This window comes from Drosophila suzukii, chromosome 3, assembly GCF_043229965.1.
Source record: "Drosophila suzukii chromosome 3, CBGP_Dsuzu_IsoJpt1.0, whole genome shotgun sequence".
NCBI classification, from domain to species: domain Eukaryota; kingdom Metazoa; phylum Arthropoda; class Insecta; order Diptera; family Drosophilidae; genus Drosophila; species Drosophila suzukii.
Genome location: NC_092082.1, coordinates 2,622,294 through 2,648,673, shown reverse-complemented (window position 1 = coordinate 2,648,673; position 26,380 = coordinate 2,622,294). Strand labels below are relative to the sequence as shown.

The following is a 26,380-nucleotide window of genomic DNA, read 5'->3' as shown; positions in this document are numbered from 1 at the left end:
CTGGAAAATTCTTTTATTCCTTGCCAACATGTCCAATTTAATGCCTCATAAATTAATTTATAGAATATAAAAAATTACCAATTTCGTCATCGTCAACGTTTTATATCATTTGCATAATTGAGTTCGTTTAGTATACAATCATATAATCAGCTTAATTATATGTAGATTTTTTGTAATTTTCATTGAACAGGAAAAAAGATTAAACAAAATCAAATTAAATGAGCGCCAATTACGAAATTACGCATTTATGGAGGCCTTAAATTAATGCAATTTTAGGGCCCTATTTCAGCACAATTAATACAAAGAAATTATGCAAGCCAATGGCTGGCTGGGAGTTTAATGCCTCGCCCACTCAGGATTCGGCGGTCCTTTATCAAAATTTATGGCAGGACCCTCGGGACAGTTGCATGAATGATGAACACTTAGCATTTTGTAATTTTGAATTTCGCTCTGACGTCGCAATCGATTTCGCCTACTTCCGGGGTTTTAAGGACCCTCATCCCCTACAATCCATGTCATATATCATATCTATAGCTCGATCTTTGTCCAGAAACTTTTGGCCATTAGCAGCTACGAATTGGGTCATCAGTTCTCGTCCTTTTTATTTGTTTCTGTGCGTGTTCCACTCCCTCTCGAACCCTGTTGACAAATTCGCCTCGCCCCTTGATTAAAATTACAATTAATCAACGCCCTTGACGCTCTCAGCGTTGCCATTTGCTTTTTAGTCACTTTTTACTGCCATTTGTGCGTTTATTTTATTCGTCCTTATGCCAACTCGGTTGACAGAAGGACCCCGGGAAATCGAGTGCTTGATGTTTAAGTGCCAATCACTGGGTTTTTGCCAGCAGTAAATGTCCCGAAAATTAAATTCAACGACGAAATGTAATAGCGATTCGAGACAGCCAAGTGCAACCGACTGCATACTTAAAGTCATCTAGAAAAGGGATTTGATGTAAATGAATTTTAATGAAAAATCCAAAGATCTCCCTACAACGTTGTATTTTTTAAACCACAGAACCACAAAACACATGAATTTTTCAGACTTCCCTCAGATATTTATGGGCAATGAAATTCCCCGAAAGTCTTGACAAACCCTTTCGAGGATACTTACATTAATTAATTTATTAAAATACATAAAATTCTGTTACCATCGAATAAACCATTTATTTCCATAGAAAAAGAAATCAAATCTCTTACCATCCGAAACGTTTTATAAATATTTCTTAAACAATAGTTAGACTATAGATAATTCGTTTTCTGTTTGGTATCTGAAGATGCTTAGCACTTACATAACTAATTAAGGGTCGAAACTTAGTCACGTATATCACTTATTAAGTGTGGTCACAAAATGTGGCAGGCTGCTTCCAGGGCGTCCCTATAGGGAATACCCCTTAATTTTCCAGCAGAGCGAAGTCTCGGCAGAGGGGCTCTCGATCCGCAAAGACAACGCTGGCGGGAAAATTGGGGAAACAGCGCTGGACAATTTGATGCGTTAATTGGTCTGTACATGGTAGTTAAATATTAGTGGGTAGTAGGATAATTTACAGGGTATAAAAAAGGGGTGGTTGTGAGGACCTCTCACAGCCAAAGGGCATCGATGGCATCTTCCACATCCTCTTCCGCCGGACTAGGCGGCTGTTCACTGACCAAAACAGCCTTGGCTTTCACCTCATCAGAGCTGCTAAGTAATACCATTAACAGGACACTACTGCGTCTTTTGGCCAGCTCTATATCCTGGTGATCAGTGGCGGGTTCAGTGTCCCCCCTGGCCTTTTGGTTACGCAGCTTTCGCAGCCAATCCGTGGTGGGCCAGATGCACTTGGTGCCACTGCCACTGCGACGCCTTCGGTGGTGGTTAGTGGGCATGGTGGCCCCCTTCTGGACCGGCTGGTGGTTCAGCTTCTCCACCAGACTTATGTCGTTAGTGGAAACAGCGGCTTCGGGACATCCATCACCTTCAGGCACTGATGGTGCCAGTGGCAGTACCACCGATGCAGCTACTCCTCCTCCTGCTCCACCAAATCCTCCTCCTCCGCCGGCTGCGGTTGACATGCCCGCCCGGCCGCTGCTTTCCTGCTACACATTTGTCACTTGGGTCGTCAGCCCGAGATCGATGGCCATGCTCTTGCTAACGGCATCCGTGTGCAGCAGCCGCTGGCGTCCATATCCGCCCAGGCCGCCGCTTCCGCCCAGCCTCCGCCCGTCGGCGTCGTGCTGCGACAGCGGCAGCCATTTGTCCAGCCAGCGCGGCCGGAAGAGCAGCGCGAACGTGCTCCGGAACTGGCGGCTCATCGAGCAGTACAGGATAAAGTTGATGCTCGAATTAATAAGCGCCAAGATGTCCATGAGGTCACCTGAAACGGGGGAAACAAAATCGAAATGCCATAAGTGCCCGGACATCATCAACACGCCATCTGTGGGCGGGGTTGCACAGAGGGTCATTCGAGGTTCAAGGCCAAATAGTTTTTATAGTCCCTTACACTTAGGAAAATCACAAATAATTGACCTTTTCTTGAGATAACTATTTTATATAATCAAAAATATATCCAGGCTAAATACAATACATTGTATAAATACTATTAAAAACAAAAAATATTTATATTTTCGAAAAATAGGTTATACTACATTATTAGTATAAAAAGAAATTGTTGCATTTTTAAAATCTTTTTAAATTCCCCTAATTAAATACCAAATTAAACATATATTTTAGGTGTACTGCCTAAACAAAATGTACTTCACTCCTTGAACATGTCGGGCCCAGGCGAACACTGAAGCCTCAAATTTGTGGTGCAATTATGGTAGTCAGCGGTGCGTATGATTGATGGCTGTGCCAAACGGGCCAACGAAAACACCAGCCATAAATTCAGTCAATTATCATAGCCAATAAAGCAATTACGGTTTACAGACAACTAGGAGGAGTGGGTTTCCTAATCTTGGGCTACTCACTCAGCTTTAGGTAGCACTGGATGAAGAAGGCATCGCCAAGGAGGACATTCAGCAGACCCATGATGCCCTGCGGAAATTCGGTGACCAGGAAGAGCAGCAGGACGGCCAGGAGCATCCTCGTGGTGCGATCCGTCTGCTTTTCCTTCTCCAGCAACTTGCAGCTCTTGGGTTGAGTGGGGGTCACCACCTTTCCATTGACAATCGGCTGCATATCGTTGGCCGCATGACAGGCCAAGATTTTCCGTCTTCTCTTGGCCTCCAATAGGGCACCAATCAACCTCACAGACAAGATGGTCAGTGCAAAGCAGGGTATCAGCTTGATCAGCACACTATATATCAGGAAGGTGGCATTCCGGAACTGGCGATCATGTAGCGCCAAGGCAGAGTGATACAACTTATAGACGGTGACATTTCGCTCACCCAACGCCGCCGAGGAAGTGGTTATACCCGAACTGATGGTCGTCAGAGGTATCACTGTGGTCAGGCTGAGTAAACTAACTGCTGTTCCATTACCCGAGCCACTTGGTATCGCCCAGGAAACATCTGGCGTCGTACTGGACATGACCTGCATGGTCACCTCCTCCTCATGATTGTAGTCCAGGATGTACTGACTCAATGGAACCGAAGCAATGGTCTTGCCATCGGCATCCAAGGTTTCCAGGAACTTGGCAATGGCCGAGACCAAGTAGAGCCACGGGGACACCACCAGGACACACACCACATAGGCTGTGGCTATGGTTATCAGGGTAGTCCGCATTCCACACCAGATCCGATTCCTTTGCGGATAACTAACCGCGATATAGCGCCAAACAGCCAGGGTGACTGTTAGCCAAATGGAGATGGTGTGAAGGACTTGGGGAAACACCGAGTGGAACTTGATGAAGCAGGCCCAACTGTAGCTCAGTTGCTCCTCCCTCGGCATCCGGGCACTGAGGATATAGTCGTGCACCGTATAGGGTATGTACTCCAGCATCACAGCCAGATCCGCCACCGCCAGACCCGTGAGTATGGTATTCGTGGGGGAGCGCATCTCGCGGCGGGTAAGCACAATGATGTTCAAGGTATTTGCAATGGTGCCCAGGATGCACACAATCAGGGAGAAATAACCATGAAAGTATTTGTAGCTGTTCGGGATAAAGGGGAAAAAAGCAAGGCCTTAAGTCACTGGAGAAAAATAATATTGTTTCAAAATAAAAAGCTTATATTATTATATAGAATGGGTATCCAAAACTGCACTTCTAGACTTCAAAACTCGAGTTTTTCGAGCCCGATTTAGACGTGAAATACCTTTATGAATTCGTGGTTGAATTCTCTAATATTCTACATTAAAATTTATATTTAAACAGAGGATCGAAAATTTGACAGTTTCATGTCTGATATTTCCGTATTTCCCATGGCTTCCAGAATTAGTACCCAAAACTGCACTTCTAGACTTCATAACTCGAGTTTTTCGAGCCCGATTTAGACGTGGGATACCTCTATGAACTTGTGGTTGAATTCTCTAATATTCTGCATTAAAATTTATGTTAAAAACGAGGATCCAAATTTTGACCCATTTTCATGTCTGATTCTTCCATAAATCCAATGGGTCCCAGAATGGGACCAAAAACTGCACTTCTAGACTTCATAACTCGAGTTTTTTGAGCCCAAATTCGACGTGGGATACCTCTATGAATTTGTGGTTGAATTCTCTAATATTCTGCGTTAAAATTTGTGTATATAACGATGGTCCAAATTTTGACCCATTTTCATGTCTGATTTTTCCGTATTTCCCATGGCTTCCAGAATGGGTACCCAAAACTGCACTTCTAGACTTCATAACTCAAGTTTTTCGAGCCCTAATTAGACGTGGGATACCTCTATGAATTTGTGGTTGAATTCTCTAATATTCTGCATTAAAATGTATGTCTAAAACGGGGGTCCAAATTTTGACCCATTTTCATGTCTGATTCTTCCGTAAATCCAATGGGTCCCAGAATGGGAACCAAAAACTGCACTTCTAGACTTCATAACTCGAGTTTTTCGAGCCCGATTTAGACGTGGGATACCTCTATGAATTTGTGGTTGAATTCTCTAATATTCTGCATTAAAATTTATGTTAAAAACGAGGGTCCAAATTTTGACCCATTTTCATGTCTGATTTTTCCGTATTTCCCATGGCTTCCAGAATGGGTACCCAAAACTGCACTTCTAGACTTCATAGCTCGAGTTTATCGAGCCCGATTTAGACGTAAGATACCTCTATGAATTTGTGGCTGAATTCTCTAATATTCTACATTAAAATTTATGTTAAAAACGAGGGCTCAAATTTTGACCCATTTTCATGTCTCATTTTTCCGTATTTCCCATGGCTTCCAGAATGGGAACCAAAAACTGCACTTCTAGACTTCATAGCTCAAGTTTTTCGAGCCAGATTTAGACGTGGGATACCTCTATGAATTTGTGGTTGAATTCTATAATATTCTGCATTAAAATTTATGTCTAAAACGGGGTTCCAAATTTTGACCCATTTTCATGTCTGATTTTTCCGTATTTCCCATGGGTTCCAGAATGGGAACCAAAAACTGCACTTCTAGACTTCATAACTCGAGTTTTTCGAGCCCGATTTAGACGTGGGATACCTCTATGAACTTGTGGTTGAATTCTCTAATATTCTGCATTAAAATTTATGTTAAAAACGAGGGTCCAAATTTTGACCCATTTTCATGTCTGATTTTTCCGTATTTCCCATGGCTTCCAGAATGGGTACCCAAAACTGCACTTCTAGACTTCATAACTCGAGTTTTTCGAGCCCGATTTAGACGTGGGATACCTCTATGAATTTGTGGTTGAATTCTCTAATATTCTGCGTTAAAATTTATGTATATAACGATGGTCCAAATTTTTACCCACTTTCATGTCTGATTTTTCCATAAATCCAATAGGTTCCAGAATGGGAACCAAAAACTGCACTTCTAGACTTCATAACTCGAGTTTTTCGAGCCCGATTTAGACGTGGGATACCTCTATGAATTTGTGGTTGAATTCTCTAATACTCTGCATTAAAATTTATGTTAAAAACGAGGGTCCAATTTTTGACCCATTTTCATGTCTGATTTTTCCGTATTTCCCATGGCTTCCAGAATGGGTACCCAAATCTGCCCTTCTAGACTTCATAACTCGAGTTTTTCGAGCCCGACTTAGACGTGGGATACCTCTATGAACTTGTGGTTGAATTCTCTAATATTCTGCACTAAAATTTATATCTAAAACGGGGGTCCAAATTTTGACCCATTTTCATGTCTGATTTTTCCGTAAATCCAATGGGTTCCAGAATAGGAACCAAAAAATGCACTTCTAGACTTCATAGGTCGAGTTTTTCGAGCCCGATTTAGACGTGGGATACCTCTATGAACTTGTGGTTGAATTCTCTAATATTCTGCATTGAAATTTATGTGAAAAACGAGGGTCCAAATTTTGACCCATTTTCATGTCTGATTTTTCCGTATTTCCCGGATTCCAGAATGGAATGCTTAAATTCTCTAATATTCTTTATTAAAATCTTCATTCTCGGTTCTTATGTTTATATTTAAATTCAAAAGTTACCGCAATGTGTTAAAATTAAGTCGACAATATTTAATCTCAGTATGAAATTTATGTGTAAGATTTAAAATATGCAAACTAAAGAAATTAGTATAAAGAACAGCAAAAGCCTTGAAATGAAGTCATCCATGTAAATTGCCTACTCAGATAGAAACGACAAATGAAAGATAAATAAAGCTGGCCTCAGACAAAGTATTCCTTCCACAATTTATCAGAGAAAGCCACGGCTTGTGATATACAAAAAAATATTAATGTCTTTATTTTGTTAAATCTTCCATGAAAAATTAATTCTGCTTTCCACCCACAAATACCAATATTGTGTGGATTTTTCCTCAGTATTTGTTAAGCCAAAGGTTAGGCCCTGCCTTCCCGCATTAGATGCACTTGGTTAGCCTTTTGCCACCTTGGCCGTAGGCAATTACACACATGATTTCATTATGTGCGCCCTGGATGGCTGGCAAATCATTATGCAAATTACATTTAAAAAAGTAATTAACATGCAGACATCCCCGGGGCGTAGAGCCCATGTCCTCGCTGTACTCACTTTGTGTGGAAGTCATCGATGCCTGTGCCGCAATAATGCGGCTGCGACATGTTCGTGACCATGGTGTCAATGATGAGCTGGTTCTGGTCCGGTGGTCAGATGGTCGTCGGCTGGCGGGATGTTCTGGCTCCTGGACTCCGTTTGATTGACCGCCGTGTCCTCTCCGGCTGCCCAACTCACTGCCCCCCGTGGCGCCTCTGTCGTTTCATTAAAATTCCCTCTTTTCGGAAATTCCAGCTCTTAAATATGCAAGCTGCGTGGCGAAAATGCTACCTGCAAATGTACAAAAGGCGTTAGTTGAATAAAAAATGAATTCTCTTTCGTTCGTCGATTTGGTTTAATTTTAGCAGAATTTAAGCTTTGGAATTCCCAAGATACCAAGCTATTGCATGCCACATGCAAGTGCCGAAGTTCAGGGCAGGTCAAAAGTATCAATTCAAATTAATCAACAAAGAAAAGTCATTACCATTCGGGCGAAGTGGTCAGAAAACAAGGCCAGGGCTCGTAATCAATATTACGCATACGACCAGTGGCCCTGTTGAAGCAGATGATTTCAGCAATTTGTGGGCAAAACGATGTAGCAGGAGCAGGCAAGAGACTGGCTTACAAGGTACACTTAAGCAAAATATTGACTAGAAACGAAACATTTCAGAACTTTTATACTTAATTTTTGAACTTTAGGTTTAGAAAAGTGGCTCCAACAGTTTAATTTTTTTACAAGCTGTTGATAAATACAAGTTATATAAAATAATATAAATGTTCCCATAAGTTTTTTCACTGAGTGTAACACTCTGGGTCCCACACGCATTCCTCGTCGACGTAATTCCATTAGACAAATGAGGAAACATGGAGAATGCCCAGCGCTTCAAAGGAAAATATCTTCACTTTTACTCTTTGCACGACCACAGTTGCAGCTGCATTGTGCCTGTAACATTTAATTAAAAGTAACTTTCTCCCTGTCAGCTTTCCGGAGTGTTCTGCTTTTATCCGGCAATAAATCTGTACAATGAAAATTGGCCCAAATGTTTTGGCAGCCTTGAAGTGATAATAAAATCTTTCCATTTCCCATTCATATTTGTCCTGTTCTTGTTCTTTTTTTGTTTGTGATTTCAAGCACAAAATCTGGTTCTTGGTTTAGTAAGCCGGACTAACTTCCATTACAGTGATTAAGTCTTTCGGCGGGGGGATTTTGGCCTAGATTGGACTTATGCCATGTGACTTAGCAGGGCATCCTGCGATGCTGACTGGCAAAAATTGGGCAGGATAAGCATTTTTGTCTGAGCCCAAGTAATTATAAATGGTATATTTGACCCTGAAATTGATAATTAATCCTTGTCATGCATATTGAATTAGCAATAAAGTAACACAATTTCGGTATTTCGGGGAAACTACGGCCTTTAAGGCGGGTCCTCAAATGTTTGCCTAATTCCAACATGCGGTCAGGGCTTATAATTGAATTAGATTTTGTGGCAGGGTACAATGCAAACACGCAGTAGTAAAGCAATAAACAAATGTCCCACTGTCTCATTTGGTGGCCACTAATGTAACTAATACGCACCGTATGCCGCCCATTACGGAAGTTTTCGGAAATTTCGGTGGGTTGGGTCCTATGTATCATACATAGGGTGGGCTACCAGGCTACCAGTGTCAAGTGCCTGCTGACCAAAGGACTAAAGGCCGTTAAAGTTGTGGCCAGTCACGTAAATGCGAGGACTTGTTGACTATGACAGAAACAGCGAAATATCTTAGGGGGTATTCGGGGGAGAGGTTGTAGGTTTGAGGACCCGTCTTAAGTGCCTGGCAATGGCAGCTGACAACAGGCCAAAAAGAGGCGGGGAGGGGTCTCCAGAGGTCTTCAGACAAGGAACAACACTTGCCGCTTAATAGACAACACCACACAACAAAACATCCATTTAAACGATCTAATGATGCCATCGCCAGCTGCATTATTAATACCACCCCTCTGTTCAACCTAATGGAATCACATAATCATCCCCATCCCAATATCCACTCTCTCCACCGCCTCATTTTAATTACAGTGCCACGCCCCCTTTGACAGTTGGACAACTGCAAATGTCCATACAAAGTGAGGTTTGATTGTGGTTTGACCATTAACCAAACACGGTGTTATAACGACACCACATCCGATTATCTGCCAATTGTATCGGGGGTAATGTGTTTAAAGTAGAATGGTTTTATGAATAGGTTCAAGAGTTATAGAAAAATGTCTTGAATAAAGAGGTATAACACTTTTACATTACAATAAAAGGTTTTTAATGTTTTGTATAAAGAGCCTAAGAAACCCTATATGCCATCTATAATAATGTGATTTTTAAAGGATTAGTTTTTAAATTTTTTGTAAGATCCTAAAGTATGATATAGCTTCTTATGTGTAATAATAATAACACTAGAATATAATGGGACACCATTATATAAATATTTTTTGAACATATTCATATGAAATAAGCTTCACTGGTTTTAAATGTACTGATTTTTCTCTTTCCCCGATAAAACCACACTACACCCAAGTCCATTATATTTTTTTATGCACCCAACGAGCTGGGCTCAACCATTTTCCGGCCAAGTACAATTACATCTTTGGCCTGTCCTCAAGGCAGGACCTCACAAGCCAACAGTGCACTGAATATCCCTGTTTTCCTTTTGGCTTTCGGCCATATAATGAGCATGAGAATCTAGTGCTGTGGGAGTGTATGTAGTCTCTGACCCCCTCGGTGGATGTTGAGGGGATTGCCATCATGTGAGCTGGCTCATTTCGCTGGCCGGAAATACTTTGCCAGGATGGAGGGACCAGAAGAGCCCGGGAGAGCCCTTCATGTGCGGTTAGCAGCGCTGTGAATTTATGAAACGAAAAGCTCTGGCACACATTTCCAGCATTCCGGGCAATCACTGGGCAGGGCTGTGGAAAATTATGCCAAAAGGTAACAACGACCACGTGCAGCTGCCCGGGCTCACTTAAAGTTTAGATTTTTTGTTTTTTTTCGGCTGCCGGAAATCCGGTTTTGTAGCTCACACGCACAGATTTTAAACATTTGAGTTTCCACTTAGTGGAAAGCTCACTTTCCCCCTGGAAAAAGGGAGAAAAAATGAAGGAAGCCGCAATAACGAAACCGGAAGCCATCATCAAGGACGCTGAAGGGGCGATGGCAGCCACAACTAAGCGCGTATAATTGAACACTTGTCATGGGCCCAGGCGGTGTATGGCCAATATTCCGAAACAGGCAATCAACATCCGGTACACCTTAAAAAAACTGGTCGGTGCTCACGAAGGGGCCACGAAAATCAATACATTTTGAAATTACTTAATGAAGTGTCTAAAAGTATGCAGCAAATTATAAAATTTCGAAAAGTATTACTGCATACTTTTCGCCACCTTTACAATTAATCGAATTTCCTTTTAATTGAAAGACTTATTGTTATAGCATGAGTAGCCTTTTCTTACTGTGTAACTCGACTACAAACTACTTTCGTTTGATGGAATTTTTACCAGCCATCAAAACACAATCAGAAACAAAATCAAATATGACTTGCGGCTTATGCACAAATTGCAGAAAATTTGAAAAATCATTTCACTGGCAACTTTTTTTCTTGTTTAGGATGTGGCCAAGGGGCGACTTTCTAATTCTCTATTTTCCACTTGTCATTTTCCCATTCCATTTTCTCCATCCGCTTGGCAATTTCGTTTTGACCTCTGCATGTGAAAATGGCTTGGCTTCTCTGGCTGCCTAATTGCTGTGGCTTGTTGCGAAAATTTCCCACTTCGACATTATTTTTGTACGATTTTTCTGTTAACTTCCTTGGCGTTTGGTGTTTGTTGCTTGCTTTCGGCACTTCTTCGATTGACCCCTCCGAAAAGTTCTCACCACAGTTCTCCTCGGTTAAACTCTGTACTGATGAAGGTCTTAAGTTACGTTGGCAATACTTGCTGCCAAAAGTTTCTGTTCTTTAAGCTGGAGTTTTTTTTCGGGAACTAATATCTCCATTATTGAGTGGGTCCGCTTCAATTAGCCGCGTAATTCTTTCAAAGTTTGATTGACAGCTGCCTCTTATTGATTTGGGTCCCTAAGCGACTGAAGATAAGATTGAAGGGCATTAGGAAACGTCTTTGCTCTGACACATATGCTTATCTGTTGCCCAAGGCACTACTTTCCCTTCCTGAGGGCTCTTAAAAGCTTTCTGTATTGCTACAATTTTGTTTGTTCTTTCATATTTTTAGCCTCCTTTTTTGATGGAACGGTTTGATTCCTACGCTTTTTCCACGATATTTGCTGTGCCTCTTAATGCAATAAATGTATTGTGCAGAGAAAGAAATATCTGTATGATTCCAAAGAAAAAAGTTTAAAGGGACATGGATTTTTAAGTATGGCTGGAATAAAATATCTTAAAAATTAAACAATATTATTTAAAATAGATTCCCTGACTTTTTTTATTTTTTCCCGAGTGAAATTGTACCAATTACTTATACCCTCCTGCCTTGCCATTGTGTTTGTGGCTATTTGCCCATTGATTTCACGCTGGCTTTATCGAGACCGAAACCCCGCACTGACTCGGTCTATAAATGTGGGCTTTTGTGGGCGGAAAGTGTCAACATGGCGAGTGTCAACGATTTCGCCGGCGCCTCACTCAAATATTTGCCCAGTTAAGGCGCCCCGAAAGTCTGCGCCCAAACATGAGCGCATTTCGTAATTAAGCATTCACAAAACGCTTTGGCTCAGCGGGTGCAAATATAGGGGCATTTTTTGGGTTGGTAGGGGCAGTAATTGTGGAGGAGGAGGATGCCCAGGGATCACCAACAAACATGTCAACGGTTGTCCGTCACTTGACAATCAGGCAGACGCAGCGGAAAACAGAGGACACTGCTGCATATTTAAGGGGAAAGTCCTCAGAATCCCTTTTGTGTCAGCAGTCACGCGAAGTGCTGAAAGCACAGATAATTTCTTCTTATATATGGATTGTTTTAAAGGCAAAAACGTTTGCAGTTTAATTATTTAAAACCTTGAATGAGTTCAGTATTTTTCATTAACAGTTGCCAGAACAGAGCACAAATTGATGGTATCCCGTCAGCCCTTCACTCAGGTCAAGGTAATTACTGGTCTGTTTAGGCCACAACTCGAGTTTGCAGCCAACTTTCCCGGCCATTGTTCTGTGTTATTTTGCACTGATTAGTTTCCTGCGCATTTTCCCCTCCCACCTTTTCAGGTATTTTAGATTAATTAAAACTGTTGACAATGGCGGGCCACATTACATAATTGCCCTCGGCTGGATCTCAATTATTAAGTTTCATTGAAGAGAGCTTTTTAGATGGATATTATATACATCAAATAAAATTATTATGGCCTATTTCGAGGGTCGTAAATGCCATTTATCGCTAGGAAGAGCGTAATAAAACCTAAATTGAATGCGAGTATATGATTGATAAACTATCGTGGTGCACTTATAGAGAAACCACCGAATTAATATTTCAATCTGCGTTAATTGAAACTGCAGTGGTTATGAATACGCTGCCAAGTGTCACGCCATTTACTTCGATTATATCACCATTATTCGCGCCCCATCGACAAGCTCCCAAACGGTGGCATATGGCATAATGCCGGCTCAGCAATACATTTCAATTTGGCAGCCTTCTGCTGCACACATATAATATTTGTGTGGGCTGGCACTTTTCCATTTTAATTTGTTTGCCCATGGCCCACGGAATATCGGAATATGATATTAATCTGGCCGGCTTATCGGACTTGTTTATTGTTGTTGTCCAGGGTGTAGGCCATCCCATCGGTGGTTTATTGCTTATCGACATGTTTATTACAGTGAAATTCTACCTGCCATTGGCAATCGGCAGTTGATTAGCAGCATAAGCCCCGGCTCTCCAGCGATTATTCTCTTTGTCTGTCGCCCTATAAAATATCAATAAATTATGACACTTATTTGGGGCAGCGAGAGAGAGAAAGTTGGACAGCGATAAATAGAATTTTTCACACCTCATTGTTATGAATGAACTGCTGACAATGGGTTTATTTCTAGAAAATATTTGGCTGGCTGGCGAATGTAGCATTATTATTGATTGAGTGCACATGGCGATGGGGAACAAAATGTATTGCCAGAATCAGAAACAGAATCATCTAAATTTTGGGAGTGGAAAAACGTTTTAAATTAACATAATTTTAAGGTCATTTGCAATGTTATTCGGTTTTTGATTTTTTCAGTTTTGAATAAGTTTATAAAGTCGTCGCCTTATTTTCTACAGTGGCTTTATTTTTCGACTTTAAAGTGGAAAATTTATAGGGAATGCAAATGTATTATGTGCTTGCAATTAAAAGCTGGTTTAATGACCAAGTTAATTGAAAATTCATTTTTATGGTTAATGAACTGGTTAGAATGTAATTTAATTTTTTCAAATATTTTGTACTCACAAAACACACCCCCGACTTATTAAAAGATTAATAAAATCCCTACAAAATATATAAATTGGATAGTGGCTTAGCTCATAAACTTTAAACATTTTTAATTACCCAAATGTAATTAGGAAATAACCATAAAAGCTGAAACTAATTTTGCAGTTTATTGGCTATTAATTGTAACACTTCATTTGCGGTCATTAAAATTCTGCCGGCTAATCCAACAGCAAATGTGTGGCTTGCAGTAAAATTTTAATTTCATTTTTGAAAAGCAATCAACTTCCGCTTTGCCACAGCAGCTGTTTTGCCCATAAATTGGATTTAGCCTTGGCTTGAAGACAAAACCGCGTCGAACCAAAAAGTTATAGGTTCTTGGGGGTGGTGGATAGTAGTCCTATTCCTTAGCATTTACCCAGCTTATCGACAGCGGAAACTCTTCTGTTCAATCTATATTTTCTGCTTTCCAATGCTGGCTGTCAAGCGAGGAAAATAATATCCGTTGCTGCCACATAAACCTAACAAGCAAACCAAATTTAGCAAAGAAAAAGTTTAAGAAAAGGGGGAAATTCGAGTGCAAGGATACCTACCCTTTCGAGAGAATCTTATTTTACAAACAACATCTCCTGTTGCATCCTATTTTTAATGTTACACCTTAAAAAATTTTAATTCTAAAAGAAATAAATGTGGAATACACTTTGATCATTAAGAAACTCTTCACAAACAGTGGATATTTAAGAAAAATGTAGTAAGTACCGACATTGTTATTTATAAGAATTCATAACTGAACTTAAATTTGTATTTTCTCTAAAATTTTATTATGTTAAAGATTCATTTTTACAGGTCTTCAATATTATATTTAATATTTTTCAAAAGTACTATTTACCGATATTTTATTTTTCTGAATTAAAGGGTGTATATTTTCTTCATTAATATTCATTTCTTAAGTAAAAATATTTTTCAGTGTATATACTCAAGCTTTCTAGCATTGATACAAATCCCTGGCACTTGTGGTGAGCACGTCCTCATGTCGCCATGGCCACGAATGCGAATTTCGATGGCGAGGACATGACAGGCAATCCCCCCAAAAGGACCAAAAGAAATCGAGAGGAGAAAAACTCGGGCACAGTCTGCTCAATATTATTTTTCAATTTATTATCAAGTACCTGCTGCTGCCGTTGGTGGTTCGCGGTTCGACGGTTTTTATTTCCCCGAATTTTCTTTCTATTAAAGCGCCATCAATTTGGCGGACAAGCCGTCAGCTAACAACATTTAGTGTGCGTCGAAGGGCAAAAAACATAATGGCGTTAACTGAATTTCCAGACGCCTTTCGGGCGGCGACTAGACGACAGAAAAAAATCTTAGCAAGCCCGAAAAAAGTACCATCAATTTTTCATAGTCAAACATTTTAACTGCTATGTCATAATAAAATTAAATGACTTGCCCGCAACCAGCAGCTGGCCATGGCCAATTGTTTGCTTTTGGCTGGGGGGAAATGGTTGCTGAGACTGCTGCCGCATAAATTAATGCATAAATTTGGCCACATTAAAGCTGAAGTTGCCAAAAATCTAAGCGTAATTTATAATGTTGGGAGAACCATGCAAATTTAAAGAATTTAAAGCCCAGCCGCCTGCTCAGCATGGAATGTTTCCCAGGCATTTTTCATTAATTTGCCCAAAAAGTTTCTCAACAGAAATGTAGAACTCGCAATTAAAAAGTCCTGGGCCAAACTTTTGTGCCCTACCTTTCGGTTGCAGAAAAGAATTCCCAGGCCTCGGGCTGTTCAATACTTTTCAGAATAATATTTCCTTTCCCCATGAGCTCTGTCTGCCTGGATAACTTTTCATTCTGGCATCGGGCCCTCGGGGGTAAGTCATAATGCCCCAGTTAACGTTCACCTTCACCTGATCCCGATCCTGATCCCCCCATCACAGTTAGGGCACGGGCATTAAAACCCGCACCACGCTCCATTTAACTCCGAGCCACTGCCGTGCCTTACATACTAATACACACTAATCAATGGCGGCGTTCTCGTACTCGCATTCGCCCGCGGGATAATGTTAATTTTGTACTGCATACCTGGGGGCTGATAGCCACCGTCATCGCGTCCCAGCGCGTGTGTGCGAATAATATTCATTAGAAAATTACACAAATTTTTAACGGTAACGCCATTTATATTTGGGACACGCCAGGCACACTGAGAAAATATCTTTCAGGTCCTTCAAGTTAGTCAAGACAGCCACAAAAAACCATTTAGATTTTAAGATCATTAGGAAATGTATTAAAAAGTATGCAGTACTATTTTTCCAGAAAGTCAAAATAGCCTTAAAAATCGCTACCATTTAACAATTTCTAAGAAAGGTGTCTAAAAGTATGCAACAATTTTTATTTGAACCATAAAGTCAAAAGGGTTTTTTACAGCATACTTTTGGTACTTTTATAATATGTTATATCCATCACGCCATTAAATTTTTAAGCAAATTCAATAAAATATAAAGTATAATTTACAATAAAATTAAATTGTCTCATATTATTTTAAGGAATTAAATTTAAAAGAATTTTCTCTCAATGCACCCAACACCTGACCTTGAGCCTTATTTATGTTTATTTTCATTTTTCGCCAGCCTCCAGCAACTTTTTGCCTATTTAAAACACATTTTAAATGGTATTCTCACATGATGCGTGTGATGGCAACATGTTTGGCGTATTTTATGACCAGTTTTTATATTCCCAGTGACTTGGGTTCGCGTCACGGCCAGAGGACGCAGCATAAATTGCATTTTTGTTAGTTTTTTCCCACGGAGACAGGCACTCACATAAAGCGAATGCGTGGTAGGTAGGACGACGTCGACGGTATTGGTATTAACCGGGGCTTTTATTCTGGGGAGAAGTCTGCCACCCATTCTCGCTGCTTCCAGATGAACCTCTGAATTCACCTCCGACTTGTTGGCTTTATATTGCTCATACGCACTGTTACCCAGGCTCAACATGCTGCAATTAAGTTTTCTCCCCAGGGCTGCTGGAGGTGTTGGTCCGCTCTTGAGGTTTTTCGCATTTTATGGCGCTGGCTTTTGTAATTTCTACGGCTCCCTTTATGTGCAGCAGAACTACGAAGCACTTACATTTACCAATTCTGATTGGAGCTTGATTAAAGCCAGGCAGTCAAATTGAAAGTGCTGTCAGTGATGGGAAATTTATTATTTTGGTTTAAACGAGTTACGGAAAAGAGTGAATTTAACCATGGAGATAAAAAGCACCAATATTTATTGTAGATTTAACAGCAATGGAGCAATTACTTTTTAAAGGTGTCTAGAAGTATGCTATGATTTTTTTACACGGAAGTATCATGCACCGCAGTGTGATTTTTACTGCATACTTTTAGACACGTTTAGTTTTAAATGATAAAGGGGATATTTTTTGGACTTAAAATTTTGTTATTCCTGAAGCGTAAAAAATGCTGCATTTAGCCCATCACTAGCTCTATTGCCACTCTTATCATTCCTCTGAAAATGCATATTCAGAAGGGGAATTCAAAAGCGAGTCCCCAAATTTACACAGCTCTTGTCCTCTTCGGCCAAAAGGTAACAAATTTCGGTGCGATGACAAAGGCGAGGCAAACAAAAGACGGCTACAAAACGCTCGGTTACCTTGGAGTGACAATCCACCTGAACTGCCCAAAAGAACTCAACTCAACTACAACTAAACCGAACCGAACTGAATGCCCAGTGGCTCGGAATTTTTCCACTGCCGTTCTATTTGCTTTCCCATTTTGTCCATTTCCACTTTTCCGGTCGGACACTTGAATTGTTTCGGGGGCTTTTATGCCTTAGTCACCTACCTACCAACCAACTAAGCTAAGCTAGAATCAAAGCAAGTGTTTTAATTAAATTAAAGCTGCTCAAAGACCAAAAGAAAAAAAACTGAACTTAAAGACTCGACACAAATTCTTTTGAGGAAGCTCAAAAAAAAAATTGGGTCAAGTATCTTTAGGCAACTCGAGAAAATTACACTGAACCGAGTAGTTTTCTTGAATAAGAATGAATGTGGAATACTGAATAAAAGTGGCGTTGGCTGCATTGTGAGAGACTTGCTGTAAGACAAGGCCAAGTGGCCTGTAACGCACTTGAGGGTCCTCGAGACTTGAACACACAGCAGCACCACCTCCTTTCAGCACCCCATGAGTTTTCCACTGCGACTTTTCCGGTGGGGGAAAATCTCAGACTGAGTGGCTGCCCGGAGAAGTCGAATGGCAAAGTGTTTTTCGGACATGTTACTTTTTAAGGGAAAAGCCAATGCTTAAGAAACCTGAACAGGAAAACTCTTGGCAGCATCTGAGAGCCCGGGGAAAGTACTCGGCACTAAGTGAATGCCACGCTGCCACGCCCACTTGGGCCATTGACATGCATTTTGGGGTGCACAGGTTGTAGGTCGCCAATCCGGCCATTATTCTCCCATCCAACTGCCAGTTTCTCACGTGCCAACATCGAATTTCGAAAGAGGGATTGGGTTCTAATAAATTGCCAGGCCTCCAGCCAGAGCAACAAAGAGGTTTAACACCAAGAATTAGGTCATGCGGCTTAAATCTTTTGAGTTTTATAAGTAAAAGGTTAAAAGAAATCGGAAAACCCATTGTTATAATTTTAAAACATGTTGCAGTACCTAAACAGTGTTTTGTTCAATCTTAAATACCATTAGAACTTATATCCAGTTAATTTATAAATCCTAAAATAATGGTTTATGACAGCCCAACTTCTTATGATTAGTTCTCACACCTATATAACATTCAGGTATTTTGACTAGCTGTGGTATATATTACAACATTTCCCCACAACAATGTTGTACCAACATTTCTTTTGGTGACTTGCAAGTTCCAAATATATTTACCAGCCCTTGCTTTTTGCACAATGACTCACTGAATGATTTGTGGGCCCAGGTGAATTGCTGGCCAACAGAAGTTGGTCTAATGCCATTACCTTAGTGCAATTGAATCGTTTGAAGCGATCGATTACGATGCCACAGCAAAGGTGCGGGTAACCGATGAATAAATGAATGAATTAGGCGTGTTGCTGTACAATGTAGCATGTAGGTTCTGGGGTAGATTGTAGGGAGGTGGCCAAGGACCCCTGATGACTGACAATGACATGCGGGTTTTGGCCATCGAAAGGTGCTCCGTAAATGGCCAACTGAAGTGCAAGTCACTCCTCGTTAGAGCACACACAAGTGGCCTGAAACAGATGTAGCAAAGTGAGGAGATTTCTCGGGAAAGTCGAAGATAAAATCTCGGTTGAGATTCTCATGAAAATTGTAATAAGGCACGGATAAAAAATATATGTATTAGGAATGTATAATTGTAAGACATATATTTTATAAGAACCAAGTAATAACTTTCTGGAAATTTGTAGATATGTAGTATGTAAGAAAATAATGGAAAGACAGAGACTAAGTGAATATTTCTCACTATAACTCCAACTATTATAAGAACTATGGATGTTGAAAAAATATTAATAAATTTTATAGGATTTCATTTTATTATAGTTTATTTTTTTGAGAGCGAAGGTATATATGATAGTGGCTAAAAGCTTTTCCAAAAATGGCAACAGCTAAGTGTATTTCGCTTTGTGCACCCTTAATTAAGCCAGATATATTTTAAGTCCTCGGAGGACCAGCATGCTGCAAAAATAGCAGCAAGCAAGTGCTCAGTGGGCGAAAGGGAAGACCTTAGATCTTCTGTGAACCGAAGACCTCACGTTCCATGCCTGGCTGCTTGCGAAATGTCAACAGCAGGTAATGCGTCCTCAGTGCTTCCTGTTTATGCCACAAAAGTATTTCGTTCCTGGAAACCCCTTCGTCCTTTTAACCTCCTGTTTTACCTCTTGGCCCCGACTTTCTAGCAGAAGTTTCGACTTGCCATCTGTCTCTGCCTGAGAAGCTTGTTGATGCCCTGTCTCGATGCAATTTCCATTTCCTTTGTTGCAGAAAGATTTCTCGAGCTGGGAAATTGGACAGAGGGAGTGATATGTGGTTGGCGGGCGCCTGATAAGCATATGTAAATTAGACCTGGCTGAAAAATCCCATTTGTCTTGTGGCAGGAGCTTAGAGCTGAGAGTTCTTTATTTCTTGTTGGGGGAAGACAGCGAGAGAACGTGTTTGTGTGACAGGACAAGAAACTCATAACTCTGGAAGAGTGCTCTTAAAGAGCTATCCACAAAACTGGACATAAACATAAAGGAATAATGCTGAATCGTAACTTTTCCGCTGCGACTGCCTGTTAACTGTTTCTGATTCTGTATTGACAGCTATCAGGCAAACACAAAAAACCAAGACTGCTGGAAACAGAAAAAAGGAGAAAGAATGAAAGCCATCCTCGATGCGACTTCCACTTATGCTCGATGCCATGTTTCATGGGGCATGAGCAACAGTTTGTCTGGCCATCAGACATCCACCCACGAAGCGAGCACCCTGCTTCTTTATAATCTTTTAAGGGCCGCTGTCTGTCGCGTCTTTTGTCTATTTGCCATTGCCATTGGCTTTGTTTATTTTCACAAGCGTGTCGGCCGAAGAACAAGTCCACGTTCGAGTCCAAGTCCAAGTGAAAGTCCCTTGCCCCCAAAACAAAGCACTTGAGCTTAAAGAGCGTGGCCAAGAAATAGTTATTTTCGTGCCAGGCGCCATCAGAATAATTGCATTCGATCTATCTTGGCGTCGACTTAAAGCTTCCATTCTTGCAATCACTTGTATTTAGATAGCAATGTTTCTCTTCCAATTTTTTAGCTATTCATCCTCGGAATTGGGAGATGTACTACAAAGATATATAAGGATGTTCAAGGATGTTCGGAAAAAATCTTCAGTGACTTTTAATCCCTAGAGTGATTATGCTGTAATTTTTCGACTCTTCTAATACTTATCAGGTTTTTATAAGTTCGAGAAAAATCCCTTTTCACTTTATTTATGACAGAAATAGAAAGCATTTTGAATTCATTTATAAAGGTGCCTAAAAGTATGCAATAAATAAACGATTGAATCTTTTCGTCTTCAAAATAAGTTGTTGCATATTTTTTGACACATCTGTAAGCAATTCAAAGCCAAAGTGATAGTTCTAAATCTTTTTCATAGGAATAAGGAATAAACCTCGCCTGTCCTTACTTGCAATTTATTAAAATTGTAGAGCTGTAAGAAATGCAGCTGAGCAGCACGTCACCCATTTGAATTCTCAGAAATGTTTTGAGCAACTAAATAAAATGTAAGGGCTTATCCACTAATGGTTCTTCTCTGTACGACATTTTACTGCCGCTCATGATTTCTCAAGAACTTTTGCGATGCGACATCCTTGCTTTTCCAGATGCATTTTATTTAATTAAACAATCTCCCCGAGGACTGCATAATTCACACTGACTTTTTGGTACAACGCATCGGCATAAATATCATTTAAATGCAATCATCATTTATGGCTGAGATTTGCAGAGTGCGCTGCACTGACAGATGGCAAGATGATATGGCGCTTGATATGGCTTTTCCGCACGATGCTGCTGCGTATGCGTAATATTTGCCCAGATTTATGCAATGCTATTTTCCGACTGAGCAAGAGGAAGAACAAGAGATGGATGGGGAAGGAAGTGATATAAATACGAGATATGGTTATGGACCGCTCATGCATGGCATATGTGGAAACTTTTGCGATTATGATGGGGCCTCCGGTTTTGACCTTGCAACGGTTTGTTGCATGAAAATATTACGCAGCATCCAACCTTTCAAGTGCTCGGATATACGTATCCATATATGTATTTGCCCTGTTCAACCCCCGATTCTCGAGGCTCAGCACTTGGAATGTGAATTATTGATCCCTTTAAGGGGTTTTACCATTTTCCCTTTTAGTACGCCATCACGTGCCCAGATAGCTGATGAATGGCCCGCCCGGTGGTCGTCTTATTTTTATCGGACCTTGGGCAGACTCCTAGACTCCCCAAAGAAATGAGCATAAATCTTTTGAGCCATTCTCATTTGAATTTATTCATTCTGCCCACAAATGAACTAAATGGGCTAGGAAAACTTTTGCAGGGCTCACAACTTTGTAACAGGCTGTAAAGTGTCCCCACTTCCTTTATCAAAAAAGTTGATTTCTGACAGCCACACATGTGGCTCAACTGCTCAACTTTGCAACCTTCACGTCGCTTTTTTGGGTTAAACAAAGGAATTATTGTTATTATTATAAGGAATTATGATTTTACGCTCTGACGCCTGGGTTTTAAAGGCCCACGGCCCATGTGGCATATGCATTCAAATTAAATGTTACGACCCGAGGGAAAATAAATAACAAGGAAAGTTTAAGAAACAAGGATGTTCGGAACTAATTAGATGCATGCTTTGCACTTGTAATATTTCCTTGCAACATTAACTGAATTTTAGCAGCAGTTAAATAAATATATCCCAAAAATGTATGAAAAGAAGGGAGGTTTTGAGGAACAAGGCAATTCCGATGTATAACTTTTTTTCTTGGATTAGTTTCCAAGCCAACGCTGCCTTAAAATCTATACCAGCTTCATTTTCATATGGTAACATTTTGAATACATTGTAGTTTGACTAATGATGGTATTAACCCATAGACAACCTGAGGTTACTTAAACTTCTCGTTTAAGCTTGAGGAACAAAGGAATTTAGTATTAATTAATTGAATGCCCGACGCATTAACTGTTTCTGCATTCTTTTGCTAGCTAAACTCCGGCAATTAATTTAAATGATACTCAAAACCAAGAGCCCACCGACTATGTAACCGAAGTTTGTCTTGGCCAAAAGCCACAGGCCATTGGTGTTGGTTTGGGCCACTGGCACGTGCCCCGTCTTGGCCCAAAACCGAACGAACCACAATGGACAATTACTGTCTCATCTGGGGGCCTGGACTCTTGGATGCTGACTTGGAATCTGGCGGTGGCAGCTGGCACAAAAATTAATTAGCTGCCCAACTTAACCGAAACCAAAAAGTTCAGGTTCTGCTCTACGCACAATGGACTTGGCATTGGGATTGAGGGTTCGAGATCAGGATTGAAGTACTCGGCCACGACTCTTGACACTGACGTTCCTTCGAGGGGCATGTCTGCTTACTATTTGGGGCCCCAATTGATGGGTCGGCCTTCTGTTTTGGCTAAATGTGTCAACAATTCGACTGGCAATTAAAGCCAGCGGGCAAGAGCATAAATTGAGTCGCATTACGGCCTCGGCAGCTGCGAGAATTTCGCACATGCGGCTAATTGCTGCAAGCTGTTAACCCTCCGGGCATCCATAAATTGAAATCTTTATGCATTGTGTCTCTTTTTGTGTGTATTGACATGAAAGGCTTGTATTTTTGGCATTTCCTTGAGGGAAATTAGAAAACTTTGCTCTAGCTGGTGGTTTTTGTTTGCCACTCTTGCCACTGTGCAAATATTTTCGCAAGCCAACCTTTTGTTTGCCTCTGGTGGCCTTTCTTCTCTAGTTGACTTTTATTTATTGTGGGCCATAAAAAAATTACAGCAAGCAAAGTTGAAAGGAACCCAGAAAGGAAATCTAGCACAGAATGCAAAATATTTTTGTATACATTTGTTTGAGGTTTACTTTATGTTTTTTGTTTCCCTTCATGGATGCCTGTTTTCCCGTACATTTCTGGAAATTCAAATTTTATGCTCACAACACTTTTTACGACTTTGCCGCATTTGTACAAACAATGTTTGTTGTCTCATTCCCAGTTTTATTGTTTATTTGTTCATTGACGACCTGCGAGCGCACACACATATATTTTGTATTTTGGCATAACCTTCTCAGGTTTTCCTTGCTCTCGAGGAAAGTGCTCCCCAGTCGCCAGTTGAGTCTGGCCCTTGGATTGCACTTTAGCGGCCGCATTGATCATAAAAAATGTTTAGTTAATTTATTGCCGCGAGCAGAAAAGTTTGCCGCAAAATGCAGATAAGTGGAAAAGTCTAGGAAACTTGTAAGTCACTTTTGATGGGGATTACAAAGGCCGCATAACTTACATTAATTGCCAAAGTTTGCTAACCATTAAAGTAGGAACAAGATTAATTTAGAAAATATTTTATAAGACTACATATGACTACATAAAAAGTAAAGTTTTGTATGAGGGTGGAATCTTTGTCTTCAAAAATATTATAAATTTTAATCAATTTTTATAATTTGTTCATTTTTAATAGAGGATTGGTAGTTTACAAAATGTTTTTTTGAATTTTAGTTTGAAAATGAAGTCTTAAACGATGCTATTATTTTTCTGAGTACACTTAATCCCTTCTTTGTGGCACATAAATACGTATAATTACAGCTCATGTAAAGTTTCTGCAAAGTTTTGTATTTCATTTTAAGGAAAGTCATTTAAAAGGTATTTAAATTCTCATTGAGCATCCTTTCTTAATCTTTTGGGCAGCGTTTCTTTGTTCTTTATCCACTTATTACTGGGCTCTACCCACATCAATCAAATGGTACACACCCAGAAGATTACGCAGAATACAATTTGCAGGACATTAGGCACAGTGTCCCCATGGATGTGGCGGCCATTATGCTAATCAGATAAACCTTTTTCGGCCATAAATGAAATATAAGTTGGACACGAGCACAGATGCCAGATACCAAATGCGAATAAAATCACCAAAAGTTCACCGACCAGCCGAAATGAAAATCCGGCAAGGGTAACTTACACAAATTGGAAAAATAGATACTACGAAAAATCCACTGCAACCGCATTTGACCGAAAATAATAATGGCTTTTCATCTTAGCGGCACATTTTCCGGCGATTTGATGACAAGTTCTTTATTTGTTAACCGGGAAAAACTCCGAGATACGTGCGTGCGGCGCCGCTATGGAAAACCAACTGAAAAACTGCGAAAAACTCGAGCGGCAGCTGCTCGCGATTTTCCCCGAGCTCTCGGGAAATCGACGGTCGGCTTTTCCTGGGCGCCTGTCGAAAGTGTTGCCAGCTTTCTGGCGTCGACGCCGGCAGCGACAGCTGTTCGGAAAACTCGGGGAAACCCAGGGGAAATCGCGTTCCACCAGAAGCAACTGGTGCAGCTGGGCGGAAAACAGCTTCCACTTGAGATCCACAGGCAACAGCTGGCGGACTTGTTGAAGTTGCAGCTTCTGTGGAAAACAGAGAGCCGGAAAAATAATTTTCTTTTCAAAACAGAGAGAGGAAAACTCACAATTTCCTACTCTTCTTTGCAGAGGTTTTGCCTTTGCCTTTTACTTTTCCTGCTTTTGCAATGGATCCCATTCGATTTGTTCTTATGAATGAAAAGGTTTTCATTCGACTTTTCAGCGCGCCAAAATGTATTTATGCCAAAAATTTATGGAACCTCAGCCCGTCCATATGGCAGTTAACCCTTTTTTTTCGGGCCCCCTGGCGTATGGGTAATAAATCATCGAACGAAATGATAAACAGCCCTGCCTACTGCCCCGCCCCACGAATTTTCCCACTTTTCGCAACTACAACGGGCTTTTAATAGACCGGGCTGCGAATGTGTTTAAAATCCCCTTCGAGTGCTCGTAAAACGTTCGTTTATCTTATTTGGACTGGTATTTATTTACATTTTTATTCTATCTTGCGCTTTTCCCCAACTGCTTCGTGTTAGATTTATGTGCGGATCTATTTGCGAAATTTATGTTTGCATTTCAATTTACTTCCTCTTTTTTTAGGCATATGTTGATTAACGTTAGCTATTTATGACATGCCTGGCTTTTTTGTGTGATTTTCCAAATGAAATGGGTTGTAAAATAAAGATACATATGTGAGAAGAGCTAAATAAAACGACAGATTTTCAGTAGAAATAAACCTATTTATTATATTTTCTGCATTGGAACTTAAGGAATTTTTAAAGCCCGGATTATGGAAAAAAGAGGAGTCATTCAGGCGACATTTTAAATCCCACTTTTGTTATGGTAAAGCAAATTAATAACTGAGATTTAAGATTCAGGAAATTTTGTCAATATATTCCTGCCATGTTGGGCTTCATTTTGAAAAGATTTCTGATTGACAGGCCCCCAAAGGCGGCATTAACTTCCCCCAAAAAAAAAAGAAAAGAAAACACAGATTTCCCTTTTCCAAATCATCCTTCAATTTATGTCACATTTCGAACAGGACTCAGGACCCACACTTCTTTGCCTTTAGGGCCAGAAGAACGGGCCAAAGGCGAGGATCTCAATTATGAGGGCCTAAGTGCCGTTAAAACCAAATCAATAATTTTTCTTTTTTCCCAGCGTGCATGGCATGTGGAATGCCGAACGTTGACAATGTCGACTGAATGCCTGCGTGGGGCGGAGATCCATTAGATATGCGAGGTCTGATTCTGGCCGGAACCTACTCCCCCTCCTCCTCCTCATCCTGTCATGGTACTCACATATCCGCATAGCCATGAATTTCCAAATGACATTCAATAAGCATTCGAGGTGTTCAATTATTTTTCAATTGCATCGACTTGCCGGCAAGCCACAAAAGAAATTTGATTATACTCGAGACCTGCACAGATAAAGGTATACGGAAAGAAATGTCTTTAAAATGTCTTAAAATGTAATAGCCAATTCTCCAAATAATAATAAATAAATTTAAACCGATTAAATGACAATATCCAATGGAAAAACAAATAAAATATGTTGGTAACAGGGTTTTAAAAATATCCGAAAACTTTAAATAAACAATCTCCATAGGAAACACACAGAAAATATTTACAGAGCTGATGGAAATATTATAATTTAACATATTTTGTATTTATTATAGACTTCTATTATAAAACACCCAATTTGAAGCGGTAACAAAATATGCAAATATGCTTTTAATAACATTTAAATATATTTCTCTTTTTCCCCTGTGCATAATTTTTTCTTTCTTGTTGATTTTCCTGCCAGCACGTGACCCATTCAAAATAAGCC

At 40.3% G+C, this 26,380-nt stretch overlaps 1 protein-coding gene across 1 annotated transcript; it reads right to left on the bottom strand.

The window, feature by feature from the left end:
• Positions 1-1,139: 1,139 nt before the first annotated feature.
• On the bottom strand, positions 1,140-24,315 carry MsR2 (Myosuppressin receptor 2). The gene is given in 4 exon segments (XM_036815944.3): positions 1,140-2,354; positions 2,947-4,070; positions 7,073-7,345; positions 24,156-24,315. Coding segments are annotated over 3 exon segments (1,962 nt in total). The 5' UTR covers positions 7,135-7,345; positions 24,156-24,315; the 3' UTR covers positions 1,140-1,578.
• Positions 24,316-26,380: the final 2,065 nt, after the last annotated feature.